The sequence below is a fragment of the Penicillium oxalicum genome, chromosome III, assembly GCF_001723175.1.
Source record: "Penicillium oxalicum strain HP7-1 chromosome III, whole genome shotgun sequence".
NCBI lineage: Eukaryota > Fungi > Ascomycota > Eurotiomycetes > Eurotiales > Aspergillaceae > Penicillium > Penicillium oxalicum.
This window is the reverse complement of record NC_064652.1, coordinates 3,800,529-3,828,118: the sequence shown is the minus strand read 5'-3', so window position 1 is coordinate 3,828,118 and position 27,590 is coordinate 3,800,529. Positions and strand designations below refer to the sequence as shown.

General features: G+C 49.6%; 8 protein-coding genes and 2 non-coding genes across 10 annotated transcripts; 5 read left to right on the top strand and 5 right to left on the bottom strand.

The window, feature by feature from the left end:
- Positions 1-502: 502 nt before the first annotated feature.
- On the top strand, positions 503-1,365 carry POX_c04723 (uncharacterized protein; the record flags this gene model as incomplete). Its single annotated transcript, XM_050113585.1, has 2 exons — positions 503-935; positions 1,049-1,365. The coding sequence occupies 2 exons, from the start codon at positions 503-505 to the stop codon at positions 1,363-1,365; spliced, it is 750 nt and encodes a 249-aa protein (XP_049971141.1).
- Positions 1,366-1,623: 258 nt separating this feature from the next.
- POX_c04722 (uncharacterized protein) lies at positions 1,624-4,325 on the bottom strand (the record flags this gene model as incomplete). Its single annotated transcript, XM_050113584.1, has 5 exons — positions 1,624-3,013; positions 3,073-3,470; positions 3,532-3,961; positions 4,041-4,213; positions 4,278-4,325. The coding sequence occupies 5 exons, from the start codon at positions 4,323-4,325 to the stop codon at positions 1,624-1,626; spliced, it is 2,439 nt and encodes an 812-aa protein (XP_049971140.1).
- A 1,507-nt stretch (positions 4,326-5,832) lies between these two features.
- Positions 5,833-6,957, bottom strand: POX_c04721 (4-nitrophenylphosphatase; the record flags this gene model as incomplete). The annotated part of the gene is made up of 3 exons (XM_050113583.1): positions 5,833-6,188; positions 6,247-6,652; positions 6,712-6,957. 3 exons carry the CDS (start codon positions 6,955-6,957, stop codon positions 5,833-5,835), a joined length of 1,008 nt encoding a protein of 335 aa, XP_049971139.1.
- Positions 6,958-7,540: 583 nt separating this feature from the next.
- On the top strand, positions 7,541-9,487 carry POX_c04720 (Isocyanide synthase A; the record flags this gene model as incomplete). The annotated part of the gene is made up of 3 exons (XM_050113582.1): positions 7,541-7,904; positions 7,976-8,295; positions 8,360-9,487. 3 exons carry the CDS (start codon positions 7,541-7,543, stop codon positions 9,485-9,487), a joined length of 1,812 nt encoding a protein of 603 aa, XP_049971138.1.
- A 920-nt stretch (positions 9,488-10,407) lies between these two features.
- On the bottom strand, positions 10,408-12,021 carry POX_c04719 (putative MFS-type transporter; the record flags this gene model as incomplete). Its single annotated transcript, XM_050113581.1, has 1 exon — positions 10,408-12,021. The coding sequence occupies one exon, from the start codon at positions 12,019-12,021 to the stop codon at positions 10,408-10,410; it is 1,614 nt and encodes a 537-aa protein (XP_049971137.1).
- A 1,985-nt stretch (positions 12,022-14,006) lies between these two features.
- On the top strand, positions 14,007-14,078 carry POX_tR081. Its single transcript has one exon. It is a non-coding gene; the product is annotated as a tRNA-Arg (tRNA).
- A 545-nt stretch (positions 14,079-14,623) lies between these two features.
- Positions 14,624-15,690, top strand: POX_c04718 (uncharacterized protein; the record flags this gene model as incomplete). The annotated part of the gene is made up of 2 exons (XM_050113580.1): positions 14,624-14,738; positions 14,840-15,690. The coding sequence occupies 2 exons, from the start codon at positions 14,624-14,626 to the stop codon at positions 15,688-15,690; spliced, it is 966 nt and encodes a 321-aa protein (XP_049971136.1).
- A 3,056-nt stretch (positions 15,691-18,746) lies between these two features.
- On the bottom strand, positions 18,747-22,463 carry POX_c04717 (uncharacterized protein; the record flags this gene model as incomplete). The annotated part of the gene is made up of 1 exon (XM_050113579.1): positions 18,747-22,463. The coding sequence occupies one exon, from the start codon at positions 22,461-22,463 to the stop codon at positions 18,747-18,749; it is 3,717 nt and encodes a 1,238-aa protein (XP_049971135.1).
- Positions 22,464-23,839: 1,376 nt separating this feature from the next.
- On the top strand, positions 23,840-25,409 carry POX_c04716 (Glutamate decarboxylase B; the record flags this gene model as incomplete). Its single annotated transcript, XM_050113578.1, has 4 exons — positions 23,840-24,075; positions 24,141-24,457; positions 24,507-25,193; positions 25,243-25,409. 4 exons carry the CDS (start codon positions 23,840-23,842, stop codon positions 25,407-25,409), a joined length of 1,407 nt encoding a protein of 468 aa, XP_049971134.1.
- Positions 25,410-26,339: 930 nt separating this feature from the next.
- On the bottom strand, positions 26,340-26,455 carry POX_rRNA022. Its single transcript, XR_007588113.1, has one exon. It is a non-coding gene; the product is annotated as a 5S ribosomal RNA (ribosomal RNA).
- Between the last annotated feature and the right edge of the window lie 1,135 nt (positions 26,456-27,590).

The following is a 27,590-nucleotide window of genomic DNA, read 5'->3' as shown; positions in this document are numbered from 1 at the left end:
TTCCATAATCGACACGAATGACCACATCTCCATCTTTCGCAGGCCAGAAGAGATGTGCCACCAGTCTCGGTGGGGGAGAGGCCTCGCGGATTCTCCACACATCGTCCTGTCGGAAAATACAGCGACTCGTATCTGAATGGAGTCACGGAGCGTCTGTCAAACTCCACGGAGTTTCGGGCACGCATCTGGTCTCGCCTTTTGCCACGGATTGCCCATCCGTCCGCGGAGAGTCATTCTGGGGAACTTCTCCACGCCCTTGGGGGCCCAATGACGACGATCCGCCACAGGACCAAGTACAAATACCACGAGTCCCTTGACCAGAGATCTGACGTGAGACAATAAACTTCATATTTCTTCTTCCTCTTCTTCAGCCCTAAATATCTCAGCTCTCACCGTCTGCGGTGCCCACCAATCACGCCCGCATTCAAAGATCAAAAAAACCACATATACGTAAATTCCAAGAGTCCAAAGGGGTCAGAAGACTCTCAAAACGCCAGCAAAAATGCCGACTCAGCACCGCATCCTCTCTCTCGTCTACAATGAGTTCGAGGCCCTCGATCTCTTCGGCCCATTAGGCGCCATCGTGCCCCGAAGTGACTACTACACTTTGGAATTGGTCAACCTCCACAATCTCGACTCCCCTCGAGGTCTCGAAACCTCCATCAAGAACGGCATCGGCGTCATCCCGACCCTTTCATTGGCCGAGGCCCTCCAAGACGACCGGCAATTTGACACCCTGTTCATCCCGGGTGGCTTTGGCATGATGCCCCTGGTCTGGGACCCAATCTTGCTGCAGCGTATCGGTCAGCTGGTGGATCGTGCTCCCAACGTTTTCACCGTCTGCACAGGCTCGATCCTGCTGGCCGCAACTGGCCGGCTGAACGGTCGCAAGGCAACGACCAACAAACGCCTCTACGATGAGGTGACTCCAAAGCGTATGATCTCCCCCCTTGCTTTGTTTCTTTCTTTTTTTTGTGTTCAGGGAAAAAAATATTTTTCCAAAAAGGGGGATTACCAGAGTATAAGCTTACATTGCCAATCTCATTAGACCCTGGAGTACAGTGGCAGAAGCGTGCCCGCTGGGTGCAAGATGGTAAATTCCTGACCTCGTCTGGTGTAACGGCGGGTATCGACGCAGGATTTGCTTTCCTTGCGAACACTTATGTCGCACCGGAGGACCGCCAGGCTCATCCCGAGGCGCAAAAGGCGTCCGCCAAGGGCGATGAGACCCCTATCCCGGGTTTCAACAAGGAAAAAGCAATGGGTCATGCGCATTTCACCGCGTTTGGCTTGGAGTACCGCTGGCACTCCGATCCCGAGGATGATCCTTTTGTGGATTTGCCTGGCACTAACGGCAGCGCATAAGGAGAAAAGAGAGAGAAAACAAAAAAAAGAAAGAAAGAAAAGAAAAAAACAGAAATATTGCTGTGGCGGTTTCCTGTTTTGTATATGTTCTCGCTGAAATGAAACAACATGCTAGTCAGAAATCTTTTTCTTGATAATTATGGTCGTCATGATAAGTAAACGTTGGCATAACGAAATACACGGAAATGGATGAGCTCGTAAACGTGCGCATCATTGGCACAGCCAGTCGCGTGACAAGTCATCCGTCTGGAAGCCGATTTACATGGGAGCCAAGGCCCCGTCCCCCATGGCGTGGTAAAACTTCGCGGCAACGTAGGCATCGGCACTAGAAGGAGTCGTGGCGGAGTCGCTGTCTCCACCCAGCCCGATGGGTTCGCTCTGGAGCGACGAAGCCGACGTGTGGGTCATACGAGTACCAGAAACACTACTATACGGGCTGGCAAATTGTAAGGTCCCCAGACCCAGAGGGCCAGTCAGGTCGCCCAGCGTTGTATAGGGGGCTTCCTTGAGCTGGGGCTGAGGCTCAAATTGTGGCGTGAGAAAGTCAAAGTATTGGTAGAAATCTGGGCTGTAGCCATTGGAGAGAATCGGCAGCACGTCCAAGTCGTGGAACCCGTCCCCGACATTGGCCAATGGTGTTGATACATCAAACGGCGAGAAAGGGTCAAAGAGGGTTTGCTGCCCCTGCACGGATACGCCGACGGGGTCAGCCCTGCCGCTCAGGCCACTGAGAATCGCAGTCACTTTAGCTCGGAGCGAGGGCTTCGCAGCCAGTGGGTCTTCGGTCTGATTCGCCGCGGTGTGACTGGGCTCGCCCTCTTCCAGTTTCATCAACGCTTCCAAAGTATCGACGCTGCGCTGAGCGGACCCTACGATTTGCTCGGAGTGTAAATCGTGAATCCGCGATCCTTCGGTCATGCTTTTGGTTCGCAGTAGTTCGATGGCCTCTCTGATCTTGTCACGAGTCATCAATCGGCTGAGGTGTGCACTTGCACTATCCGCACCCTCTTGCTCGGAGGTGAAGATTAGGTCAAGAAGCAACACAACGGCCGCGTTGAAGAGCTGAACCTCGCTGGTGGACAGCGAGCCACAAACAGTACATCGTGCCTGAATTTGAGCCTGAGTGCCGATGATATTTTGGGCCAGAAGCTGACAGGACGCACGACCAATCGGCGACGAGAGAGTAGCTCGATGCAGTCGGAGGAGAAAGCTCCATAGTTGCTGATGCAGCATCCACCGCTGTACGGGAATCGCGGCTAATGGACCAGCGGCGGTGAGTCCTACACTGCTACCCAACCGGAAATGTGACGGTAGACCGGCCACGTACTTTTCGTACTTGTTGTTGAGATGTTTGCGCCACTTGGCAGGCTCGGCAGCTGCATTGGATTGCTGAGTCTGCAATCCCCAAATATCGATAGATTCGCGTACGATGCCTCCGAGTTCGATGGCGTGGATGGTATATGACATCATGGTGAATTCGGATCGAGGTCGTTCCGTCACGTCTCCATGGGCATTCACCCTCCACGTCGAGAGACAGAGGTCGTCGTCGTTGATATGCAACGGCATCCGAGTGTTAAAGTGTGTGGGGCGGATGGTATAGTAGCCGAGGGCTTGTCCGCGCGACCAATCTCTCAGGACCAGTGCCCACCTAGATATTTCAACATGGTTCAGATTGAGCTCCAGCACATGTGAATTGGGGACACATACCAAATGCGCACGCCTACTTCTGTTCGAATATATAGCGGCTCCACCGGTTCCGGCGTCCCATTTCCCAGTGGGGTTGGGCTCGAAGCAGAGGGGTTCAGCTTGAAATCACCTAATCGATGCAAACCCAGTTTGCGGGCTCCAGAAATTGCAGTGACTAAGATGGCGTCCAGCGCCAACGAGCTTTCTTGACCGTCCAGCAAAAGCATCACTGCGGCCTGTAGGCCGGTGATTGACCCACAAAACAGAGACACTCCATCCTGGAGACATCGCAAGCTCAGAGATCTCCATGTCTTGGAGCGTATATCGGACGCTCGCAGCTCCTCCACCCGCATGGCCGAAGGCGTAGGGGCCCATCCTAGTACAGAGGGCGTAGGATGAAACGCAAGACCGAGCACGAGCTTAGAATCAAACAATTTCATGAGCATGATGCCGCTTGTGCAAGGATTACACACCACCTACCGCTAAGAGATAACATCCCAATGCCTCCATGGTGACTGTCCCCGATATGGCCAAGACGCGCGAGTCTGGTGAGGCAAGACTCAAGCACTTGCCAAGCTGTTCGGCTTGCTTTGAGAAGGTCGGGGTGTGCACCACGTTGCCCAAGGGACCCTGGCAACGGGTGACGAATACTTCAAAGAGCGCATAGACTGTCTCCAACTCGGGCATCGCGTCGACAATCTCTTGGATCAGGGCGAGTTTCTCCCCGTGTCGCCTGGGGTCATTGCTCAACCAATACCGATTCGGAAAGTCTGGCGCCACCGACGAGGGCGCCGGTCCGACCAGACCGGGGACAGGGACGTTTGGATGAGGAGTTCCTGCGACGAAATGCTCCAAGAGCTGGATTGTCTCCTCTGCTTCCGCTTCATCTTCTCCGTTTGAGGGCAGATCGCTGATAAGATAAGCGTCAGTCAGAACCCCCACGAGGTTAGAGAGTTCATCATGAAATGCGATGATCGGTCTTCACTCACGTCTTGGTAGCCGGTTTGTCCTTGTGCTCTGTCTTTGAGCGTTTGGCTCGCGCCTGACGCTCATCTTTGGTGCACAGGTGGCCGATGTTACGCTTGACGCACTCCATCTGTGAAGAGAACATGAGCCTCCCGTCCCGGATAGATGGATCGCGCGTGGGAACTGACGCAGGGTTCTTTGCGGTCGCATTTTAGTTTTGAGGCCCTACATCGAGAACACGACAGCGTGTACTTGCGCACTCCAGCGTCCGAGCCCCCAGGGGCCTTGCTGCGGTTTGCATCGACCATTCTAATTATCGTTGGTGGTTGGATGAATACAGGACATGATTTAGATTGGGCGCAGAATGGTGGGCGGGACATTATTCTAGGCAATCGTCCGTTCGGTCTCTCCCTTTCCCTCTCGTGGTTTAGCGTCCCTGTGAACCTCACGTCACGTGGGCTGTACGAGGTCGGTGGTCCAGGAGGAGACACGGTGAGCTTTCCTTTTCCTTTTTTTTCCCCCTGCACATGCCCGCTTATGCGACGATCGTCACAAAAGGCGTGGTGGTCGTGGTCGAGGCCGCCGAGAGCGCCGCTAAAAGAAGCCTAGTACCAGACGCAGCACACGTAGCCATTATCGTATCCACCACCAGAAAACAATAAGCCTCCCCGGTGTGACCAACCGGCTATTGCAGACGGGCAGGTTATCGGTCTTTCTGAACGAATCTTCATCCTCACAGAATCTGACAGACGTATGGACATACAGGGATCCTTTTCGAAACATAATCCTTGGACTGTGTTTGGTCAAGGTCGTAGCGGAAATTGCCCCTGACGGCACTTGCCGACTTCCCGGCTCTGCACTACACTGGAAGCCATGATTTTTTTGCAACCTAGCCATCACGTTGTGGTATTCGCCATCCATGCGATCGTGCATTAGCGCCACTCATCAGATTGTGGACATATGATTGGTAAAAATTGGACATGGCTTTCTTTGACCGTCGTTGAATGGAGGGCAGATCTCTCACTGCTCAAAGTGTAAGTCCAAGAACCTTCATTGGCTTCGTCAACCCAATGCCGCGGGCAGGCTTGGTATGTGTCGGTGACATGGCAGAGGCCATCCTGGTCCCAAAGATCTGAATAGAAACTCATCCTGGCCTGCCGCGGTCCCGCAAATGCGAATATCCAAATTCATCATTCGTCTTGATTGGTCTGGGGGAAGATATTATAATGTGAGACACTAGACTGACCTTTCTCCTGCACCGAACCCCCCCCCCCCCCCCCCCCGGGTTCGGCACCACCGACACAAAGCGAAGATGGAATCTAGTGACGAATCGTGTATCACAAACGGTTAGCTGAGGAGCATTGAAAATCCATGGTCGAGCGTTGGATATTTCAGTTGAAGTCATACTCGGTGGCGCAAAAGCCAATGGGACGGACTTCTGAATAGTTTCCAGGGGAGGAGGGCAGCAACAGTTTCTGATATGGAAATGATATCTTCCTGGCTCTCAGTATGTGACTGACCTTTGAATCTCCTCCTCGAGATGTCGACACCTTCTTGGTTTGGCTGACCTACCAAGTCTGTCATATTTGGAGAAGCTGACATGCAGACCACTGAACAGATTAGACCCAAGACATGCAGGTTGACCTGTTACTGGTGTCTCGCTTAATTCCTATTATCGTCAAAAGGCGACCCAGTCGATGAGATTTTCAAACCCTCGAAAGATGGAGTTGCATGTCCGTCCTGTTTCGCCAAATAGAGAGAACCAAATGTATCAATTGAAGATTGATTTGTCTCATTCTCTATTCTGTACATTGACTATAGCGATGCATGCACGGCACTCGTCCCCTGGACGCTCATGGCTGTAGTCCTCGACTGGGCTTTTTCCGCCATTGGTATGTTGCTGATGCCCTGGATGATAAAGGACGGCCATATGCCTTCGGTTCGGCAGTCCTCCTCTTTGGTGACGCCCGTCAGAACAAGGAGAGAATCCATATTACCGTCTTTCGCAAACTGTATATCTGTGTGGAGATTGTCGCCCACAAATATCGACCGGCTCAAGTCAATGTTGTAAAGTGACTTGACAGTGTCGAGCATGGGCGCGTGCGGTTTGCCAACAATTATCGGATCGCGCTTCGTGGAGGCAATCAATGGCGTAGCCAGAGAGCCAGAACCTACACATGTCGCTGTCAGGGGGGGCTGCTTACACTTTTTGTAGATCAACAGAATTACCTGGCCATAGTTCTCCTAAAGCTGGAACCACTTGATCGTCGTTGGTCAAGATGAAATGACAGCCTCCTCCAGTCTCTCCTGCAAGAACCGGTCCTTGCGCTCCGTCGCGCGTCAAGTATTTAAATGCTTTGCAAAGTTTGCCGTAGTTCATGTTCATGTCAAATCCGCATACCACTGCACCAACACTGGGATCGATCGAGTTCTCTTGCACGAGGGAAGAATAGTCGTTTGCAGGGAGAAACTTGTTGTCTTCTGGATCTGTTCCTCCACGTCGCTTGATATTGACAGCATCTAGCTCCGCCTCGATCCCTTCCATTCCCATAACGAACACCTTGCGATCAGCAGGAAACTTCAACACTTCTTTGAGATAAGCCGCGGCGGCAAAAGCACTGGATACAATTTCATCCTGTTGAGGAATCCGGGCTGGTCAGTCTGTGGCCCATTCGGAAAAGGCTTTGGTCGTACCTCACTGGCTGCGAATCCCAGTCTGTCAAACTTCTTTTTCAGCATCTTTCGACTTCGTGCAGCATTGTTGGTGACAAATATGATCTTCTTTTCATTCTTTCTCAGAAACTCGATTGCCTGACTGGCTCCTTCAATGGCATCGTCGCCAGACCATATCACCCCGTCGCAGTCAAAGAGCCAAGTGTCATACCGAGACAGGATTTCGGCATAATCATTGGGCGTGCATAGTTTTCGAGACGATGTCATTTCAAACGACAGCATGTGAGATCAATACTTGGAAAGCGTTTACTAATTTTCCTCCTTCTTCCGTTCGTTGGGTCTGCTCCACCTCATACAAATATAACAGTCTTTCATTGCGTACCTCCTGGTGCGTCCGGATTCCGGGCGATGACAGCGAACTTCAGCTCGCCATTGCGCTCCGCGGATTTCGCAACCAAAAATAAGCAAATGGGAAAAGTTACTTCAAGCACAGAGAGAGACTTCACAGGCTGTCAAGACTGAAATTCGGGCGACTTGAGGAAGTCAGAGCTGCATGTGTGGCTTGCCGCCGCCCACCATTCACAGCTCCGTCGGAATCCGAGACGACGTTTTGCGCTGCGATTTTGCAACTCTCGGGCGGACCACACAACGGAGGCATGCTACAATGGTCAACTGGATGTATTCTCAAGGCCGCGGTGTCCTGGTTTTTCAGCTTGAACTAAGATCAATCATTTGAGTACTTAAAGATGGACACGAGACACCAGAAATGAGATTCATCATCTCCAACAACCCATTGCCTCAAGGCCTCCAGACCCCCAAAAGAAATCAAATTTAAAAGATAGAGATCAATATGCCCTACGCCGGAACTCCTCCTCCTCCTCCAACAGAGGAAAAGGTCTCTCAGATTCTCTCAATCATCTCAGCATATCGCCACCGCTCTTCCAATGTGGCGGATCGTTTTTCTGAATTTGTTCCCACTCTAGAGAAGCAACTCTCGGACACTGTCTCGAAGGGGGAGACAGTCCGATTCATTCTTCCAGCCTTCCCCTTCAAGGCACCCGCGGAGGGCAACAAGCGCAAGACTCTTGGCTCTTTACCAGACAAGGCAGAGGAGATTGCTCTGAAGACCCTCGACGGATTTGCGGATTCCATCGCTGAGATCTACGAGGGTGGTGCTACTGTTGTGCTGGTCTCGGATGCGTCTGTGTACGGAGGTACGTGTTGGATGTATACTCGGACTCATTGCAGTGAGAGAATTATGCTAATGAACTGATGAACGATTCAGATCTTTTGAAGATTTCCGATGCCGATGCCTTTGCCTACCATCAGGAGTTGAAGAAGCTCGCTTCGTCTCTCGAGCTCACCCATCTTGAATTTGTGCGCCCCGGCGAACTCGCTGGCGTGGTTCCTGAGTCGGCCAAGACCATTGAGGAGTATTCCGCCCATGTCTCCAAGACCCGTATGCTTCTTGATGGCTCCTTGGCTCAGTCAGTCGACCCCACCGAAGATGAGAATGTGCAGGCTACCAGCAGGCACTACGACACGGCACTGCCTCAGTCCGACGACCCCGAAGCTTTCAAGGCTGCGATGCTCAAGCGGGGAAAGGTCAGTCGACCCGAATATTCACCTTTCCATTGTGACTAGAGTTGCTAACACCTTTCGTTCTCAGGCCTATGCCAAGCTGATTGCCTCATCGGCCGAGTCGTCCATTCGGCTGTCCATCCACGAGTCCAACAATGTCGGTAAAGTGACTCTCGACCTGTTCCCCCCAGCGACCAACCCGGACTTCATCACTCCCTGGCACGGCGCTGTGGCGGTCCTCGCCGACGCCAGCGTGCGCATTGTCGATGCCTCCACTGTCGACATGAATAAATTCGAGGTTGTCCGAAACCAGGAGGGCCGCCCTTGGCTCCTCCGCGAGAAGTGCGACCTCTTCGACTGGTTCGGCATGGAAGTCGATTTCGAGCCTCTCTTCCCCTGCGGTATGCTCGTCCGTCCCCGACACGGATACGGCCCCTACAAGTTCGAGGATGTCGACATGAAGCGTGTTCGCCGCCTCGCTCTATCCTCCGCTCCGCTCCTCCTTCGCGGCTTCACCATGGAGATCGAGAAGGAGGTCTTCCGCCAAAAGGCCCGCGAGCTGGGTGAGATCCAGATGTGGCCGTTCGGCGACATTCTCGAGGTTCGCGAGAACGCCGACTTCAACATGAACAACGTGCTCACCCGCGAGGCCATGCCATTCCACTACGACGGCGTCTTCAAGACCGTCCAGGACGAGAAGACAGGCGAATGGATCTCCGTGCCGCCTCTTTTCCAGATGTTCCGAAACCGCGCCGCCTCCCAGTCCAAGGGTGGATTGACTCTTTTCTCGTCATCGCGCAACCTGATCCCCCTGCTTGGCCCGGACAGCATTCCACTGGAGGAACTTCGCCAGCTCAAGTGGAAGACCTTCACCGCCGTCAACGAGGCATTCGGTGGCCACGAGCTCCAGCTGCCCTTCATCATCACCCACCCGGAGTCCCACGTTGACACCTTCCGCTTCCACGAGCCCTGGCCCGAGAGCAAGTGCATTGCCGGCAGCAGTGAGCCGACGATCGTGCAGGTGGTGGGCTGGCCCCAGGGCAAGAGCGACGCGCTTTGCGAGAAGCTCACCCGACTCCTGTATGATCGCCGCGTGGCCTACCGTCACCAGTGGAACGCAGGAGATTTCATCTTCAACGACAACGCCATGACTCACCACACTCGCACGGCGTTTGAGGATGGCCACCGTGAGCACTGGCGAGTGCATGTGAGCTAAATTCTTTCGTCCTTTTCCAGCGGCAATGCTTGTTTTTTTCTTTCTTTCTTTTTTTTTTATCTCCTATTCGTCATGTTTTTGCTTGTATTAGAGAGAAGTTGATATTCGACATAAAATTGGATCAATGTTACTTTTTCAAAGTCCCTTCCTCGTAATTCACTGCCGTAGTCCCGTCGCTCATCTCGTATTTGTTTTTTTTTTCTTTTTCTTTTGCATATTCATCTCATTTGTTCCTTGATGTGCCATTTGGCCATTTCGTTTTGTCAGGCAGACTATGCAATCAAAGTGCAGAAGAATAGACATAATCAGATTGGAATTTACCATTAAAAAGAACATCTAATTCTCAAACCTGAAAGATAAAATCGAGGTAGTGGTGACGGTCTACTTTTGTCTTCGAGCGAGTATGTTCTCAAATCCTAAACACCCGTTAAGGAACATGGTAATCATTTTTTTTCGGCCTTTCTCGGTCGATATGGGCGACTGATCTACAATTTGGGAACATGTAGGGAGAACTATCAAAGATCTCGATATTCCAGGGCATTTACCCTTGAGCTCTACTGTGAATCAAGACTCCATGGAATCCGTGGGGAATGAGACCAGTGTACTGGCTCTGTCGGCTGCGGTAGACGGAGACGGACCTGAAGACTTGGCATACTCAGCTCTGCCCTCAGCCCTTTCGACTACAAAAATGGCCATTTTTTCCGAATACGCTTTTGGAAGTTCCAAGAAAAAATAATTTCAAGGCTTAGCTACGTGCTTTGCTTGGGTAAATTTACTGCATGTGGAAAAAAAAAATAACATTCTATTATGTGTGTGTTTGCCAGTAAGTGCAAAAACTCATTTTAGGAAATTTCTAGCCATCCAAAGAAAAAGATTCTGATCCAAATTGCGCGAAAATCATCAATCCTGCTTGAGAATGCTCAAGCATCGCCGTTGTCAGAAGATTTCTCAAAGGCACCCTCCGTGCTGCCCGCAGTGCTACCCGCGGTAAGCTTGTCGCTCTCCTTCTCATCGAACCGGCTATCGCGGATGAAAGCGACCACAATGAAGAAGGCGATGGCCGCAAAGCCAATACCGAGCCAGAGCGCACCACGGTACCCACGGATGACATCCTGGCCATTGTTGTTTGTATGAGCCTCAACAGTGGCGGCAATGCCCAGACCAATCGAGATGGAGTACTGCACGACGGTGGAGATGAACGAGCCTGCGACACCCTGCTCTTCGGGCAAGACCGCGTTGGAGATGAGAATTCCCGACGAAGCGAAGGACAGATCTGGTCCACCGACCACGAGCAGACACGCGGGGAAGATGAAAGCCCAGTAGACATTCGAGTAGTTGGCAAAGCTCATGAGCAGGTTACCGATGAAGAACGAGAACATGGAGACTCCGAAGATGTACTGCGCGGGGACCTTGGCGATGAAGATACCGACCGAGGCAGTCGCAAACATACCGCCAATGACCAGCGGGACCATCTGCGCGACAGCCGTGAGTGGCTGGGCGTTGTGGATGGTCAGAATGAAGATGGTCGTGTAGTAGAGGAAGATGCCAAAGGACATCCAGCCAAACGCCATGGCCGTGACGACGGGAGAGAAGCCCTTGCGGGTCCAGAGCGAGTTGGGGAGAACGGGAGACTTAACGCGCGATTGCGAGAAAACAAAAGCAACGATCAAGAGAATTCCGACAATGAGAAGCGCGTAGACGTACGGCTCTTGCCAGCCTACCACGGAAGCTTGGCTCCAGGCAAAGGAGAAGAGGATGAGACCAGACACGCCGAGAGCGGACCCGAGGTAGTCAAACTGCTTGAGGCTGAGTCCCGGGACGGGCGAACCCACGCTGTGAGGGATCACGAAATAGGTCGCGACGCCGAGGACGAGACAGCCAATGGCCCAGAACCAGAAACCCCATCGCCAAGTGACTTTCTCCGCAAAGGCAGCGCCGATGAGTCCACCGAAGATGTACCCCGAGGGTGCGCAGAAGCCCAGGAAAGCGAAGGAGATGTTCTTCTTGACCGAGAATGGCGGGAATGCACGCGCGAGGAGGGCGAAGGAGTTGGGGACTAGTGCACCGTTACCGATACCAGTCATGCCGCGAGCGATATCGAAGAGAATCACGTCCTTGGCAAAGCCGCTGATCAAAGACCAGAGAGCCATCCACAACCATCCGAACATGAAGACATACTTGTGGCCGAAGTGGTCACCCAGTCGTCCAGTCACCAAGACAAAGACACCACCACACAGAGAGTATGCGGCCAAGAACCAGGACATCTGTCCATTGCTGGTGACATTCAGCGCCCGGCCAATCTCTTCCATCGAGAAAGCGGCATTTCCAAGGCCACCCACGGAGAACAGCTGCGATAAGCCGACGATGAGAATGAAGAGGGCTTCGTGGAAGGTTGATGAAAAGGCGGAAGGAGGCCCATTCACGTCGGGTTCGCCAGCACCGCCCGGTCCCGAGGGCAAATCGTCGGGTCGGTCAATTTCCTCTTTGCTCAGGGGCCTGCTATTAGGCATCGTGGATCCGTCGATGGAAGACATGATGGTTTCGATCCTTTGTTGATGTGCGCAAAGGCTGTGTGATGAAGAAACCCGTCTCTTTTCAGTCCGGTCGACTTGGGGTATTTGAGGACGATGAAATGAAGAGGGGAATGGAGACAATTAAAGGCATTTTGATCTTGGGTTTATAACAGGTCATGTTGCTATATTTTTCCAGGTCTTCACAGGGATGGAGGTTTGGCAAGCTCCGGGATTGAAACGGCCGCCGGCAACCACCCAAAATGGTGGGTGAAAGTCCGCGGACTTTCACCCAAAGTCCGACCACAACGCTGATCCCGACCAGCTGAGGGACACGGAGGTCCGCAGATCTTGCAGAATTGGCCCCTTCTGCACTGATCCCCTGGAAGATAAAGAAGATGATTTACATGGCCAGACCAGGGATTGCAGAATCATCAGGGATGGTTGGCACGCCACTTGAGGATCGGAGTTTCACTGACGGTTGGCCTTGATGTTATATCTCCGGCCCGTAGCGCCTGGAGGTGGAGTGGCGAGACGAGGCTGTGAGAGCTGAGGGACCAATCAATGAATTGGTGTCATGTGCTCACAGCTGACCTAATCATGGTGAATATGATGGACAGTAACCTAGAGTGCAGGTGACCGTCTATTCATCCCAACATTGACAGTACCACTGCCAGGTGCAGGGTTCTTCGTGATCGGATGTGTCAAGCAATCATTTGCCAGCACATGACTGCATTTCACCACAGATGTGATCCGGCAAGTTGCACGGGGTTGATACAGATTTACTACTGGTCGCACATCCTAGAGAGTTCTCATAGCCCTATTGCTGATGGATAAGATCCGATGGCTCCCGCCACACTAATTCCGTAGGATCTACATATCTCCCATCACTAAGCCCCAGTTGGTCACTGACAAGCAATATGGGGCGTACCGATGCATATACGGTTGCACGGTGTCGGGAAGCGGGTGCCGGGCCGCAAATGGGGCACAAGTCTTATCGGGGGTGTATTTGCAGCCTTGGCTCGATTTTCTGATGGTGATTGGCCATTCCATCTTGTCGGATCATCACACGGAGTAAAGTTGAGGGGTTCTACTCAAAGTATAGCTTAGTATCTAGAGAATTAACTGGCAAGATGGAGCGTGAGTGAGCGAGTGGGATGGTGGATGAGGCTATAGTCACCATTCTCTGATTCTTTCAAAGGACCTTGAAGCAGATGAGGCTTTGTAGAAATTTACCTGGCTTCGACAGCTTGCCATATCACTCTCTCAAAGATAAAATGAACACGTCTGACTCTTTGCTGATAAGTTGGAAAATACACGACCGCTTGAGGCCTACCAGGTACAGCGCTCGTCGGACGGCATTCTCACTTCCATGAGCAATCGAGTTAGACTTTTCCCCCAGCTTTCCACATCGACAAATCAGCATAGATTCTCAGTATCGTACCAGCTCCCCGTGAACGCCCAGTCAGATAGTTGAAAAGGTTCTGGATGTCATGAGACTCCATTTTCTCCGACACCCATGCCCAGTATTGACGATGTTTCTATTTTCTTCCGTTTTGAGAGCAAAGAGATAGATATAGCTTCAAAGATTCGATTGTACCAAGGTGCATTAATTGGACTGAAAGAGATGAATAGATTTTGAACTGAGAATTTCGAGGCTTCTGCTCAGGTATTTCTCATCCTTGGCGTAGTTCTGGCAAAAGAGACTCACCAATTGATCCAGGTCCAGTTCTTGGCCTGGGAGACCTTTACGCGGGAAATTTACTTTATTCTGCGTCGGTGATTCGAGCAGAGACACCTCGGACAGCATTGAATGGTCACTTCGGGGGAATTATAGTGAATATGGTCAGGAAATCAAAAGAAATGCATCAAAGTTAAGAAGAATGCAGTAGAGACTTTAATCGCGATGGGGAAAAGCGCCGTATCTCAATGAGGTGATTTGCCGTGTTCGTCACTGAATTGACGAATTAAAATATAATGTAATGTTTTGCTTGTACATGCATCCCTTGGCCCTACTGGCGCAATGGTAGCGCGCTTGACTTCTAATCAAGAGGCTGCCGGTTCGAGCCCGGCGTGGGGCTTTCATTTTGGTGACCTCCGTGTGCGACCTACGCGGTTAGTGCCTAAGGAGTTTCACTTTTGTCGACCCAATTAGTGGGAGTTCCACATCTGTTGTTTTCTTAGCACTCACTTTCAAAGTGTTGCAACATCTTTTCTTTTTTTTTCGTCTCCTTCGTTCGCGAATGAGGTCCCGAGAATGGGTGGGTAGTTACCACGTTTTGCAAACTGGTTGGACAAAACTGCTGTAGCAGGAAGAGCCTTAATTGAGGCCATATAATTCAGGCCACTATTGATCGATCACAAGTCAGCCGTCGGTCGGCGGCTCATCGGCGATCCACTTGAGCTTTCAAAGGGGTTCGAACCTGTTCCTTATGGCCCACTTCGATGTCCCCGGCTTCAGTCTTAACTTTCCACCAGGATTTGTTCCTCCGAGCAGTTTTAGAGATGGTGACACCAAGACCTGCCCGCCCACATACATATCAGCGCTGTAAATCACCCTGACTTGATCACCTGTCAATCACTTTGGCTGTTCATGTCCCTGTTCATTTCTCTCACGGTGTTAATTATGGCCGCGTTTGTCGCAGCGTCTCTGAATCCATTCAATTATTTTGGTGGTGTGAAATTCCGCCCTGAGACCGATATTCCAGACTTGAGCGATAAGGTCATTTTGGTGACGGGTGGTACGTACATCCCCTAGCAACTTGGGCCGACATGATCATCTGGACTCCATTCCCAAAGAAAAAAGGAGAAAAAGAAAAAAAAAATGCTAATTGAATGCAAGGCAATGCTGGCCTCGGCAAGGAAACCGTCCTTCAGCTAGCCCAGCATAACCCACGCAAAATCTTCCTGGGAGCCCGAACTGAATCCAAAGCGATTGAAGCCATCAAATCCATCAAAGCGACCATCACCAATGAAGTGGAAATTGTTTGGTTACCTTTGGACTTGACATCCACCAGGTCGATCCGCAATGCGGCGGAGAAATTCCATGCAGAATCCGACAGACTGGATCGACTTGTTTTGAATGCAGGCGTCATGGCGCTTCCACCGGGCGAGACCGAGATGGGCCACGAGATTCAACTGGGGACCAACCATACTGGTCACTTTATGCTCACCAAACTCCTCCTACCAACTCTTCAAAGGACCGCCGAGACACCGGGCTCAGACGTCCGAATTGTATCGCTTTCCTCGGTCGCACATAACCTTGCTCCCTCATTGGAGACGATTCTCAACCAGGAGAAGCTGAAGAAGGTCAACACGAACGCACGCTACGGAGCATCAAAGGCTGCGAATATCCTGTTCGCCGCCGAGCTCAGCCGCAGATATCCGTCTATCACTTCCGTATCCGTCCATCCCGGTGTGATTTTGACTGATCTCTATGGAGCGATAAACGATCGTGCTGCCTTGTTGAGATGGAGTATCAAGCTGTTGCGACTCTTTGGCTCGTCCGTCCCACAAGGTGCATGTAATTCACTCTGGGCTGCTGCGGGCGCAAAAAAGGAAGACCTGCACAACGGAGCATACTACGTTCCAGTCGGCAATTGGAAGCAACACAATAAATATGTCCAGAGTGAGGAAATGGGTAAGCGCTTGTGGGATTGGTCTGAAGCCGAGGCTAAGAAGGCGGGTCTGTGAGCTTTCGACAAGGATTGTTACACTCAAATCAGGTATATTAATAGGCCATTACGGGCCTGATCTAATATTTCAATGCCAAGAAGATCTACTCTTGGCTGCATTTAATCTGACAGTTGATCACTTCCATTACATGGTCTTGAGTCTCACGATACGCTCGGAAGGGGTCGAGAACAATGAATCCCCTGGCCTTCCTTCACTCTCACACACAGCAGGAATATGGAACATCTATCCAGAGAGACAAGATACGGCAGCTTTGGGTCTGCAATTGTAATTCAACTTCGATCATTCCTTCCTTCTGGCAGGAGACCCGCGCCGTCACGGCCGATAGTGCGATATCTCAGCGAGTTTGAGCAACTTGGAACGTCACCGCGAGTCTTCATTCTAGACCTGCATTGCACCCTTGGTGGTGAAACTGAAACTCTCAGTTGAAATATCTCGACGGCTTTCCCCAAATTGTGCAAGTAGCGTGCCAAATGAGGCGTAGTGCTCAGAGATATCGACAGAAAAGAGTCATCGCGGTCAATAAACCTATCCTTCAATTTGAGCCGCAGTTCAACTCGGATCTGAGCTTACCGCATGATCTCGCATCTCTTCCGTCCTAATCCTGTATCCCGTAAAGTCAGCGATTTCTAGAATCTTACATTTGATGACTTCTCTACTCCCCTAACTACAACAAAGAGGACTGAACTGAGGTAGCCCGTCGAGAACTGGAAGAACATTCGGCTGGGCAGAATACGTATGAGATCACGCAGCTAACGAACTGTTTGAGACTCCCGCGGCACATGACTGAGAATGATCCAAGTCCTAGGTCCGCTTTAATATACTTTGCTATTTTCCAGAGTCAACCCGCAAGCCTTACTAGCTTCCCTTGAGCTATCCGAAGCTTTCGAACCAGCTTTCAACTTGTTCTCTTTTTGGAATTCCCCGTTCTCTCACCTCTGATCCCGCATCCCATGTCACACCCTTCTTTTTCGTCAGTGCCTTCAAAATCCAGCCACGAATGCTAGTATAAAGGTCTTTCACTGCTTGAATACCCTGTCCATCCAAACCATTCAAATACCCCACGTGTGGTTGCTTCCGAACGCAATTGCGAACAAAAATCAAAGTGATAGTTATCAAGATCTGTCATTCTCATTTGATTGATCTGTCTGATGGTCTGACCACAGGCCGGGGCCATATGAACTCTGCTGCAGAATCTCGTATAAAACTACCCTTTATCAACATCCATTCCCAGCAATCATAATCTAAGCAACGAGCAGTACATTGGGCATGTTGTCGGACTAGAAGCTCTGTGCCGCAAAGCTTGGTAAATCAAACAGGCTTCTTCCACGGCCATATCGGAGGCCGTTCGTGGCCTTCACAAGCAGTGACATAGAGTAATCGACACTCGACCTCGTGACGTATCAATCCATTCTGATTACGTCCGATTTCTAGGGTCAGGAATGTCTGTGATGTTCCAGTCCAGGCAGAGGCCGAAAGGTCCAAAGCCACCATTCCTGCTCGTATATCATGCAAGACGGACTTTGTGGAGTCTGTAAGAATTGCACCGAGCCAGGGTATGCCCAGCCGAGGTTGCCGGTTTGCTAGAAGCGTAGCCACTAGGCTCTTTCTTGAAGAATCGAATCAAGTACTGCAAAAGCCGGATTAAGCCAGGCACTGATGATGTTATACTCTATATTTGGATTCAAGAAGGTGCTGTACAGAATGGAGCGTAAACCCTACCTAATACATCTGAGCGTCATGGCCTTTAGAGACAATTCACTAAGATAATTGAGATCATTGAGAAGTTCTAAAATCGAAGTGGAAGGGTTGCCCACAGGCTCCTTTCGTTCCTGTCCAGGAATTAGTTTCGGAAATGGGAGGGAAACAATATCCTTTCCCGTGAATGGAATGCAGAGCACTCCGGCAAGGGCGGCCGAGCATTGAGCGTAAAGATGATAATGCGCACAAAACCGAGAGAGGTATTTGAGCGCGGTCACCGATGATGGCGGTTCCGGCTTGGTGCCCACAATGGGCAGTGTGACCCACAATCCAACTTGTTTTGCGGATACAGACCACGGCGACAAATAGATAAAGCCGTCGTACTTCGTGGTTGCATCATGAGTACTCTATACACGTCGCCTTGTCAAAAGTGGGCGTTGTCTTAAGACCGCACGTGACTGTGTCTCTCATGTGAGATGCGATTTCCTGTATCCCCCCACCGCCTTCCATTCCATCTGGTTCTCCAGTCTGTTGAAGCGAGCCTTCACTTCCGAGTCACGCCCTTATACATTCTCCCCGTATAAGTGCCTGTACAAGCCGTGTAGCGACTTAGTCCTTCATTGCTTCATTTGCAACCTTAAGTGGGTTAGGAAGGTTGACTTCAAGTGCGCCAAAGCCCGCCATCCGGTCTACCATCCACTTTCAATACGCCGATTGTCATCGACACTTAAGAGGAAGCCTTTGGAGGACGGGCTAGAGATTTGATCTTTTACGTAGGTGACGCAAGGGGAACCATGTGCTCTCTGGCTGTACCAGATGTCGTGGCGCGGTCATCATTGTGCCAATTTGTACATAGAGATAATCAAGTGCGCTAAAAAGCGGTGTTCCTCGTCGCTGTATTCTAGGCAAAATAGCATGTGTTAGCTGCAAACAACTCAATGCTCCCAGTCAAGCTGAGTCATGGTGAATTAGGGCATGTCCTGTTGATAATGGGGCTCAAATGATGCCATTGTAAAGAGATGAGGTCGAGGCTCCATTCTTCAAAACATCCCCATGCAAATCGATCTGACAAAAAAGATCAGAATCTGCGTTATGTTAACAAATCGTCTTCAAGAACATCATTTCTACCGAATATATTCAACCCAGAGAGAATAATCAGGTACAGCCGTAATTCTATATCTGTTGGACCCGATTGCTATCGCGTTATATCAAACACTTCAAAGTATTTTCACTTTGAGATCCACAAGGAGTATGATACGATAAACACTGGAAACTTCATTCTGTGTGCGGGAAGTTTGTAAAAATAAGGAATTAAGCACGAGCCTCACTTGTCCCAAAATCACATGCCTGAAATCTCAACAGGATGACCGGGTAAATCTATCAGCCTTTCTTGTTCCCGATCTATGATTCTCATCCGAAAAGTACCCTGTTCCTTTCAAATACTCCACACTTCTCTCCAGAGCTTTCACGATGTCTTCTTCATTGAAAAGGGAACCTTGAGATGGGGTGCCCAGGGAGTTTGATTGCAACCATTCAAACACAGGTGCAAATGGATGGTCAAAGTCCGCCTCATCTATGTCAGTCCGCAAGATCCTCATCCACTCCGCATGCTCGACCTTCCTGATCTGGATGTCCAGCTTGTCTTCAAGAATGTTGCAGAGTGTCGAGATATTGACTCCATCGTAACATTTGATGGTGGTCGTGGAATACCGGTCTGGTTGTAGAAGGGCATCCGAAACGAGATCGGACACTTGATCCACGCCAGCAACATTGATATGAGTGAGAAGATCCATACTCACGGCTTGAAGGCGAGAAATGCTGAAAGAGAGTCTCCACAGAAAATCTTCTTGGTGAGCGATACCCTCTTGGCGTGTTCCCACAATAAAGCCCGGAATAATCGTTCGCGCTTTCGGGGCGTGTCGTTTACTTTTGTCCAGGTGCTTGTTGTATTCTCCCAGGAGCAATTCAGACACGAACTTTGTCTGATCGTACCCTGGCGCGCTCGAGAGCTTTTGCGCAATTTCATAGATCGATTCATGCTCACTTGGCATGTAGCCACCGGAGATGTAGATCAGTGGACAGGGGGACTCCATTTCCGAAAGACCAGACAAAATATCAATGGTGCTGTGAACGTTGACCAACTCCAGTTCTTGGTAACTCTCCATCCAGTTGACCCTGGCTCCATTGTGAATGATTCCATCCACTGGTCTATAGTCATCTCTTCCCCAAAGTCGGCTCCTCTGGGAAACTTCTAGGCCGAATTGCGGTTTGCTCAGGTCACCCAACCAAATTTCAATGCGATTGCGAAACGCCGATTTCCACCATTTCCCGAGCTTTGCTTGGTGTTCGACCTTTTCCATTGCCTCCTCTTTGCTCTTTGCTCGTACCAGGCCGATGATATGCTCAATTTCTGGGCTTTGAAGAAGAGATCGTAAAATTTGACTGCCCAAGAAGCCAGTGATCGAAGTGAGAAAGATAGTCTTTCTCCTTGAAGAGCCGAAGTGGAGTTTGGGCTTGAGCTTAGTGAGATCATCAATCAGATTTCGTGCCTCATTGTCGTCAGGGTGCTCGTGTTTATTCTCCGAGACAAGGTCTTCGACATCGCACACCGTTAATGCTTGCCGCCGCAAGTCGCCAATCTTGATTTTCTTGTTGAACTTCTTCCTTAACAAAGTCGTCAGAGAGGCCAATCGCATGGACGACAAGCCAACAGTCTCCAGGGGAAAATTCTTTCCACGAAGTGAGTTTGCGTAGGCTTCGTCTCTGTTTGAGAGTTGGTCGGCAACCATGCAACTGATCTCGATTGCCGCCGACCTGGTGGCTGGTATCTTCGAGAATGTCGTTGCACCATCACCGCCACCACCACCACCTCCTCTACGAAACGATTGAAGACTCTTCTGACTCATTCTTGATAGATCGCTTCGAAGTCGCTGTCGATCCAGCTTTCCCGAGGTTGTCAGGGGCAGCTTTTCCATCGGGATGAATACGCTGGGGATCATGTATGTTGGCAAAGTTTCAGACAAGTGATCGTGCATATCATCCACGAGCCTGGATTGGTAGTTGGCTGTTGTTTCGACAAAGGCCACCATTTCAACGTCTCCTTCTCCAGCTTCAGGCAGCACTATGGCTGAGCGACGTGCGCAATCCGCCGAGTTGATTGCGTGCTCAACCTCACTCAGATCTACACGCAGGCCTCGTATCTTGATGAACCCGCTCTGTCGTCCTACAAAGACGATATCTCCGTCAGCATTGAATTTTGCCATATCACCCGTCCGATAAATCCGAGATCCTTCTGAAGCGGGAATCAATGACCCCCACTTCAAAGAGGACGGATGGAGAAAAACGCTGGCCGAGAGTTCTGGGGCCTTCAAATAGCCTAGGGCTAAGGAGGAGCTCTGAATAAGCAGCTCTCCTTCTGCCCCAACAGGTCGCAATCTTTGAGGGTTGGAGGGATCTGAGATCCAACAAGCGACGTTACCGATGCCTCTTCCAATATTATTCGGATTGTCACCCGCTTTCATAGCATTTTTCATAGTGTCCCAGACGCCAGTCTCCGTGGTGCCATAAACGTTATTCAATTGGACTTTGTCGCTCCATGTTCTTAACACATCTTCAGAGAGGGCTTCGCCTCCCACTGAAAGCCTTCTCAGGTCGGGTAAGTTCTCTGGTCGTAGCTGCTTCGCGAGTCCAGCTGTGAGCCACGCATCTGTCACTTTGAGTGACCGCATTGTCATCTCCAGATCGCTGCTTCTTTCTTCCTCAGAAGGCACGCATACACAGCCTCCTGCAACGAGAGGTGACCACAGCTCCATAATACTAGCGTCAAATGCTAGAGAGGAAAATTGCATGAACCGAGTCGAGCGGTCAACTCCAAACGCCTCTATGCACTCAATCAAGCTAATTGAAACCGCCTGGTGTTGCTGCACAGCCCCTTTCGGAATCCCGGTGCTGCCAGAGGTGAAGATGATATATGCTGGATTGTGGACGCTCATGTCCAGTTCTTTGGTCCAGTCGTCCGGAATTTCCAAATCCTCGATCGTTGGTAAAAAGATGATATCTGCATTGATGTCTCCGAGTTTATCTTGTATTGTTTCGTTTGCCACTATTCGACGGATATCGGCTTGCTCAATGATTTGACGGACGCGATTGGGTGGGTAGGATGGGTCCATAGGAACATATGCAGCCCCAGCGCGAAGAACCCCGAGCAATGTAGCAATTGTCCAAACAGACTTCTCCAGGCAAATTCCAATCACGTCTCCTGGCCTGGTACCTCTCTTGCCAAGAAAATGTGCGATTGCTGCTGATATCTGGCCAAGTTCATGATATGTCATATCCTTTGCTGTCGACGAGAGTGCAATCTTTTCAGGATGCTCCGTATAGTGTGTGTTGATGAGAGCATGGAGGCACTCCGGATCCTTGACTTTCTTGCAGTCTGTCTTGAAATTAAAGGAGTGCATCTTCTCAATGTCGAGATCAGTGATTGACTCAATCTCATCAACCTGGGTGCTCTGCTGAGAAGAAACACGTTCAAAGACTTGTGTGAAACTTCTCAGCACCCTGCAGGGACTGAATGCTCGCTGGCTGGAGGAATTGCCCCAAACGCTAACCGTAGATTCTTTCCCTGATTTAACAACAGTCAAGAGCAATTCCAAATTCAGGCCCTCAAAGATTTTGAGTATCTGCTGTTGGGACCCAAAATTCTTGACTTCATCATCTCGTAGAGTCAGAACACCGGTATGGTAAGTCAATCCAGGTGAGTCGCCATCATTTTCTCTTTCAAACTCCTCGGATACCAGACGTTGAATCGTAGTCACTGAGTCTTCTGGTTTGATGGACATCGATATGCTCTGGGCTTTAAGACCCTTGGGTATCTGAGTCCAGTCGAGAGTTCCACTGCTTGTTGGTCTGAGCAACTTGAATCCGGGTGTTTCCTCCCCGTAATAATCACGAAGGAGTAGCAACCAAGCAGCAAGAAGATTGACGTCCCATGTCATTGACTCTGGCGAGGTGTTGAGAACTGCGCTTGCACGAGAGGACACGATACGTGGAGGCTTCGGTTGATTGATTGCCATTGTGATTGATTTCAAGTAATCAGATTGTTTTTAAAATGTGTAAAGGTGATTTGAATAAGTTTTCGAAGCTTTCTTGATCATTCTTATTTACAGCTTTAATACCCTTGAGTCTTGAGGCAAAAACAAAATACATCACAGGGTTGGTTTATTTCTACCAATGAGATACTTTCAATACTCGTCTATCATTGCCACTTTGGATTCATATTGATTATCTTCTAATCTTAAATCATCGAGGAGTGTCATTCCTAATTATGCAAACGACGTCACAAATTCAACTTGGGAAGCAGAAATAGTTACTATTTTGGCAGTAATTCAAGCTAAAGTCTACGTCATTCTCTGCTTGGATAATGATCGCTACGAAGAAAGCAGAAGTAACTGGCGGTCAGAAGGAGGTGTTCCTCACCAATGATCTCTACTTCATAACATGTGAGCATTCTTTCGAACGAGTCCGGGAAACATTCCACCCAAGAAAAGGTCATTTGCCTTCAAATCATTCACGAATACTCGAGTTCTGGAATGGCTCATCGCCAATTTTGCGTATTGCAGGCTGAGTAGATTGAGGCGACATGGACGAAAGATGGATACTCTACGCCAGTGCGTTTCAACTTGAGAGTTCAGAAAGTATCAAAACTCTATCCAGGCTGAGATCAATAGTGTCGGGGGTATAGGCCTCAGGACTGTTGTCTATTTACCCAGCAATCCATGATCTAATCCTTCGCCGAGACTTCACTCGGCGTCCTTGTAAATTCGGCAGGGATAGCACGACTTTTCTTTCGTTAATGGGTCTACGATTCTAAGAGTGTTAGTATTCATAGTTTTATCATGGCGTAGTAGCGGGTCTGCAAATATGTCAATATGAATCTCAACACCCAAGTGATGGTTCCCCCATCTTGTGCAAGTGTTCGTTAATGTCTTATTCACCTGCCCAGTGCTATCAGCAGATTTGTTTTCGGTAGTATGTAGTAGGTCATCGTTGACAGCCTGTAAGACGCTTCATTCTCCAGTGATCAGGTAACTTACTAAGCATTCCTGCTTTGGTCTGTCCAGTGAAGTACTCAATAATTCAGCTGACTTCATCGCAATCAAACCGATCAATCAACCTTTGGCAATAAATCACGCAGTCTGACATTCTCGAGGGATGACGTTCGCTCATCTCTGTATAGCCGAATTTCATGTAGTGCACATTCTCATGATAGCCTCACAAACTTTGCCCAAACGCAAGAATGTTTGTGGCAAATCCAGAAGCGTCTTTGCATACTGAGATCAATCTAAAGCCCGCTTGAGAACTATATATTGGACAGGGAAGCAATCGCAAGAACCAGCCATCTAAGTTCTTTTCTTTACCTTATTAAGAATTCACTTAGCCTTGCTCAGTCATGACGAAGACGCAGAATGTGTCAGATCATTTTCACGATGCTTCAGTTCCTATAGACGGCATGCCAAGGGAGCTTATAGAAACATCTATCAACAAGGAAGTGGACGCCGATTTACCCCCGAGTCAGAATTTTGGGACTTTCGCTACAACCAAGTTCGATCCAGCGATATCAAGGCTAGTTCTCCAAAGCGTTTCTCGCAACCAGGCATGTGTGGAAGAGTACCCATCTATAGCCCGGTGAGACAAGATCCCACACACAGGGAAGTAAGGAGGACAAGTTTTAATGACAAAATATTTCTCAGGTTCCAGCAGCGATGCGTCTCGATTCTGGCCAACATGTGGAATGCGCCTTCGGCCGATTCTGCTTGGGGAATTGCCACGACAGGATCAAGCGAAGCAGTCCTACTTGCCGGCCTAGCTTTCAAACATCGCTGGCTGCTCATGCACACGCATCAGCCTCAGACTAATATGAACGTGATCATTGGTGACAACGCACATCTTTGTGTCAGGAAATTCGCAGATTATTTTGACGTCGAGGCCAGAGCTGTGCCCGTGAATGAGCAGTCGGGATTCGTATTCGACGTTGACCAACTCAGGGACAAACTCGACAGGAATACAAGTATGTTCATCAATCTAAATGCCCTCGTACTCATTGCTCACGATCCCAGTCGGTGTGTTCCTTACACTTGGAAGTACCTACACGGGTCATTTCGATCCCGTCGAGAGAGTCTGCAAAATTCTTGATGAATTCGAGCTTCAGACAGGCCACAACATCCCAGTTCATGTTGATGCTGCCAGTGGTGGCTTCATAGCCCCGTTTACATCTGGTAATGAAAGGTTTTTATGGGACTTCCGTCTGCGTCGGGTGGCCTCCATCAATACCTCAGGGCATAAATTTGGCCTGACACCACTTTGTGTTGGTTGGTTGCTATGGAGAGATAAGTCCCATATCCCAAAGAGTCTGCTTCGCGAGTCGTCGTATCTTCGTGGCACGCAGACTGCCTTTACGCTCAGTTTCTCCAGGTCGGCAATGCCCATCACTGCTCAGTACTTCAACTTCTACAGCAAGGGGATGAATGGATATAGAGCGCATGTGAATGATTCTTTGATAAAAGCACAAGTTCTCAGCGAAAGGTTGGAAAGTACTGGCTATTTCACATGTTTGAGCGACATTCATCGCAAAGCCCGTCGGAGCAAGACTATGTGCGACTCGCATGCCCGGGAGTCCGATTCATTCAACCCGGGACTTCCGATCGTCGTTTTCAGATTACTCCCTGATGTAAAGAAGAGACATGCGGACTTGACGCTCTCTGTTATCAGCGATGTCTTGTACGATATGAATATTTCGATTCCTAGTAAGTATCCAGACTCTGTTGGCAGACTACATACTAAGACAGCATCCAGGTTTTACGCTTTCGGGCTGGGGATTCAATGGAGAGGATATTGAAGTCATGAGAATTGTGGTGCGCGAGGAGTCCACGGCTGATGAGATGGCAAATATTCTCCGACATTTGCTCGATGCCGTGAAAAGATTGGCAAGCAAGGATGTGGAATGCGTTCAACATATTTAGGCTTGGACATGGACAACTTCTGGGTTCGCCCGCGGTCCGGATTCAACTTCCGGGTTAAAGTAGCATTTCATCAAGATTCTACTACGTCCCATTAGCATGTCAGAACCCACTACATCTTCGCCAGTAGTAATCGATTTCTTTCTGTCCATCACTCCTGTCTGTGCCTACGTCCAATAGGTATACGTCCGATTCCCGTAGATTACAGTAGGTATCGTGGTATTATTGACAGTCCCAAGCTAATCATGTATCCACAGCTCCATATCCAGAAGAGCAGTCCTGGGACGTAAATCTACAGTCCCCATCAGAAAGGATCCAAAGTCCCCCGCGGCCGCCCTTTGTACCGCTTACTTGAACTATATCACTTCCCTAACCCAGCCAGAATCAATATTAGCATCAACATCAAATTCACCAAAATTCGCTATTTATACCACTTAATTGTCGTTGCCCTGGAAAATCGAAAAACCGGCAGAATCTAGGTGGAGCTATGGTGGCAAGTTTGGATACTTTCTGATGGGGACTGTAGACCCCTGCCCATGAATACAGTTAAGCCAGACCTTCTACTAAGGATGTCGTATCAATCTACCTTGGGCAAAGGTGAAATCATCAAAAAAGACATACAACAGTCAGGATTCGCATGTGGTCACCCACCATACTACTAACTGACCGGCGTGTGGCTTGAGTACGGCTGAGCGGACGGGAAGCCCTATTTTCCACACCCTATGGTCGTATGTACTGATTTCTGGCTGTCTACGGATCATATTCTCCATTGTCAATCCGGCCAAGTAAGTACTCTAAAATAAATTCAAAAATGCTCCTAAAGTATCTATTCAAATTTTACATTCGAACTAATCTATATACCTCCTGGGTTCGTCTTATACTACTAAGGATCTCGTACCAATCTACCTCAGATCAGGAGGTCATCAACAAAAACATACAACAGCCAGGATTCGCATGTGGTCACCCACCATACTACTAACTGGCCGGCGTGTGGCTTAAGTACGGCTGAGCGGACGGGAAGCCCTGTTCTCCACACCCTATGGTCGTATGTGCCACTAAGTTACGCAATTACCAAGATCAAAGGCTGTGGTGAAATGTCATCGATAAATATTTTTGCTCAGAAACAGCTTTTCACACGACGATGTTCATGTTCCACCTTGAGACCATCTTCGTGAGGCATACAATTCGTTCAGGTTTCAGGAATATTTCCTTCAATAGGGCGTATTACAGTATTACGCGAGGGTCTGTCCTCGTACTCGAGTTGCGGCTGCGGGATATATTTAATTGCCGAATATGTAACTGATACTACCTATGTGCAACTGGAAAACTGCCCGGTTTGCCATATCAACTTGGAGGCTACAGCTCATGATCTACACCCGTTATGATCGTAGGTAGGATACTCTTACATAGCAGGCCAGGTAAGGATGTGATTGGGTTATGTTACAGCGATGAACGAAAAGGCTCATCTGTACTCCGTAATTCTACATGATCGAGCGGTTGGAAAAGATGCCCTCGACCTTGTGCAGCGCTGAACGGATCTTACATCTATAATATCGAAGAGAAGAAGATCGAGAGCGTAAAGGTGACTCTTTGAAAGCTTTTCATACTGGAATATCATAGGCTACAGGGGATGAATCCAAGGACACTGTGAACCTCGAGAGCATGCTACCTAGTGCTCTTGAATGCCCAGGATTGCCTCACGGCATCGAAGACTCAAGCACGTACAACACAGGGCTCATATTGCTGTACTCGTAATCCAATTACTGGCTTTGTTTACCACCCGACAGACAGGGCGTACCAGATGGGTAAGTGCGAAGAGATGAGACAATTACACATTGATGATATCTTCCCAAATCGCCTTGCTCTTACTCTCGTCCCAAGGAAAAGACTCACCCGGAACTTTTCCCTGATCAGAAATCTATCACTCACGAGGTGAGCCGTTGGTAGCGCGCCCCTCATACGAGTGAAACCCATACATGGACCCGTAAGACCAGCATTCCTATTGAAGGATCTGAAGACATTTGCGCCCTCGTACCAGGAGCGATTCCTTTCGACTGAAATCCCGTGCCAAGCGAACCTTGGCACACACAATCGCTGCAAGCAGGGATTTCGAAGAAGGGTTGAGAGCAGCTGGCCGACACCAGATCCGGATGGAATGTGTCATCTTTACAGGCAGGGTCATGA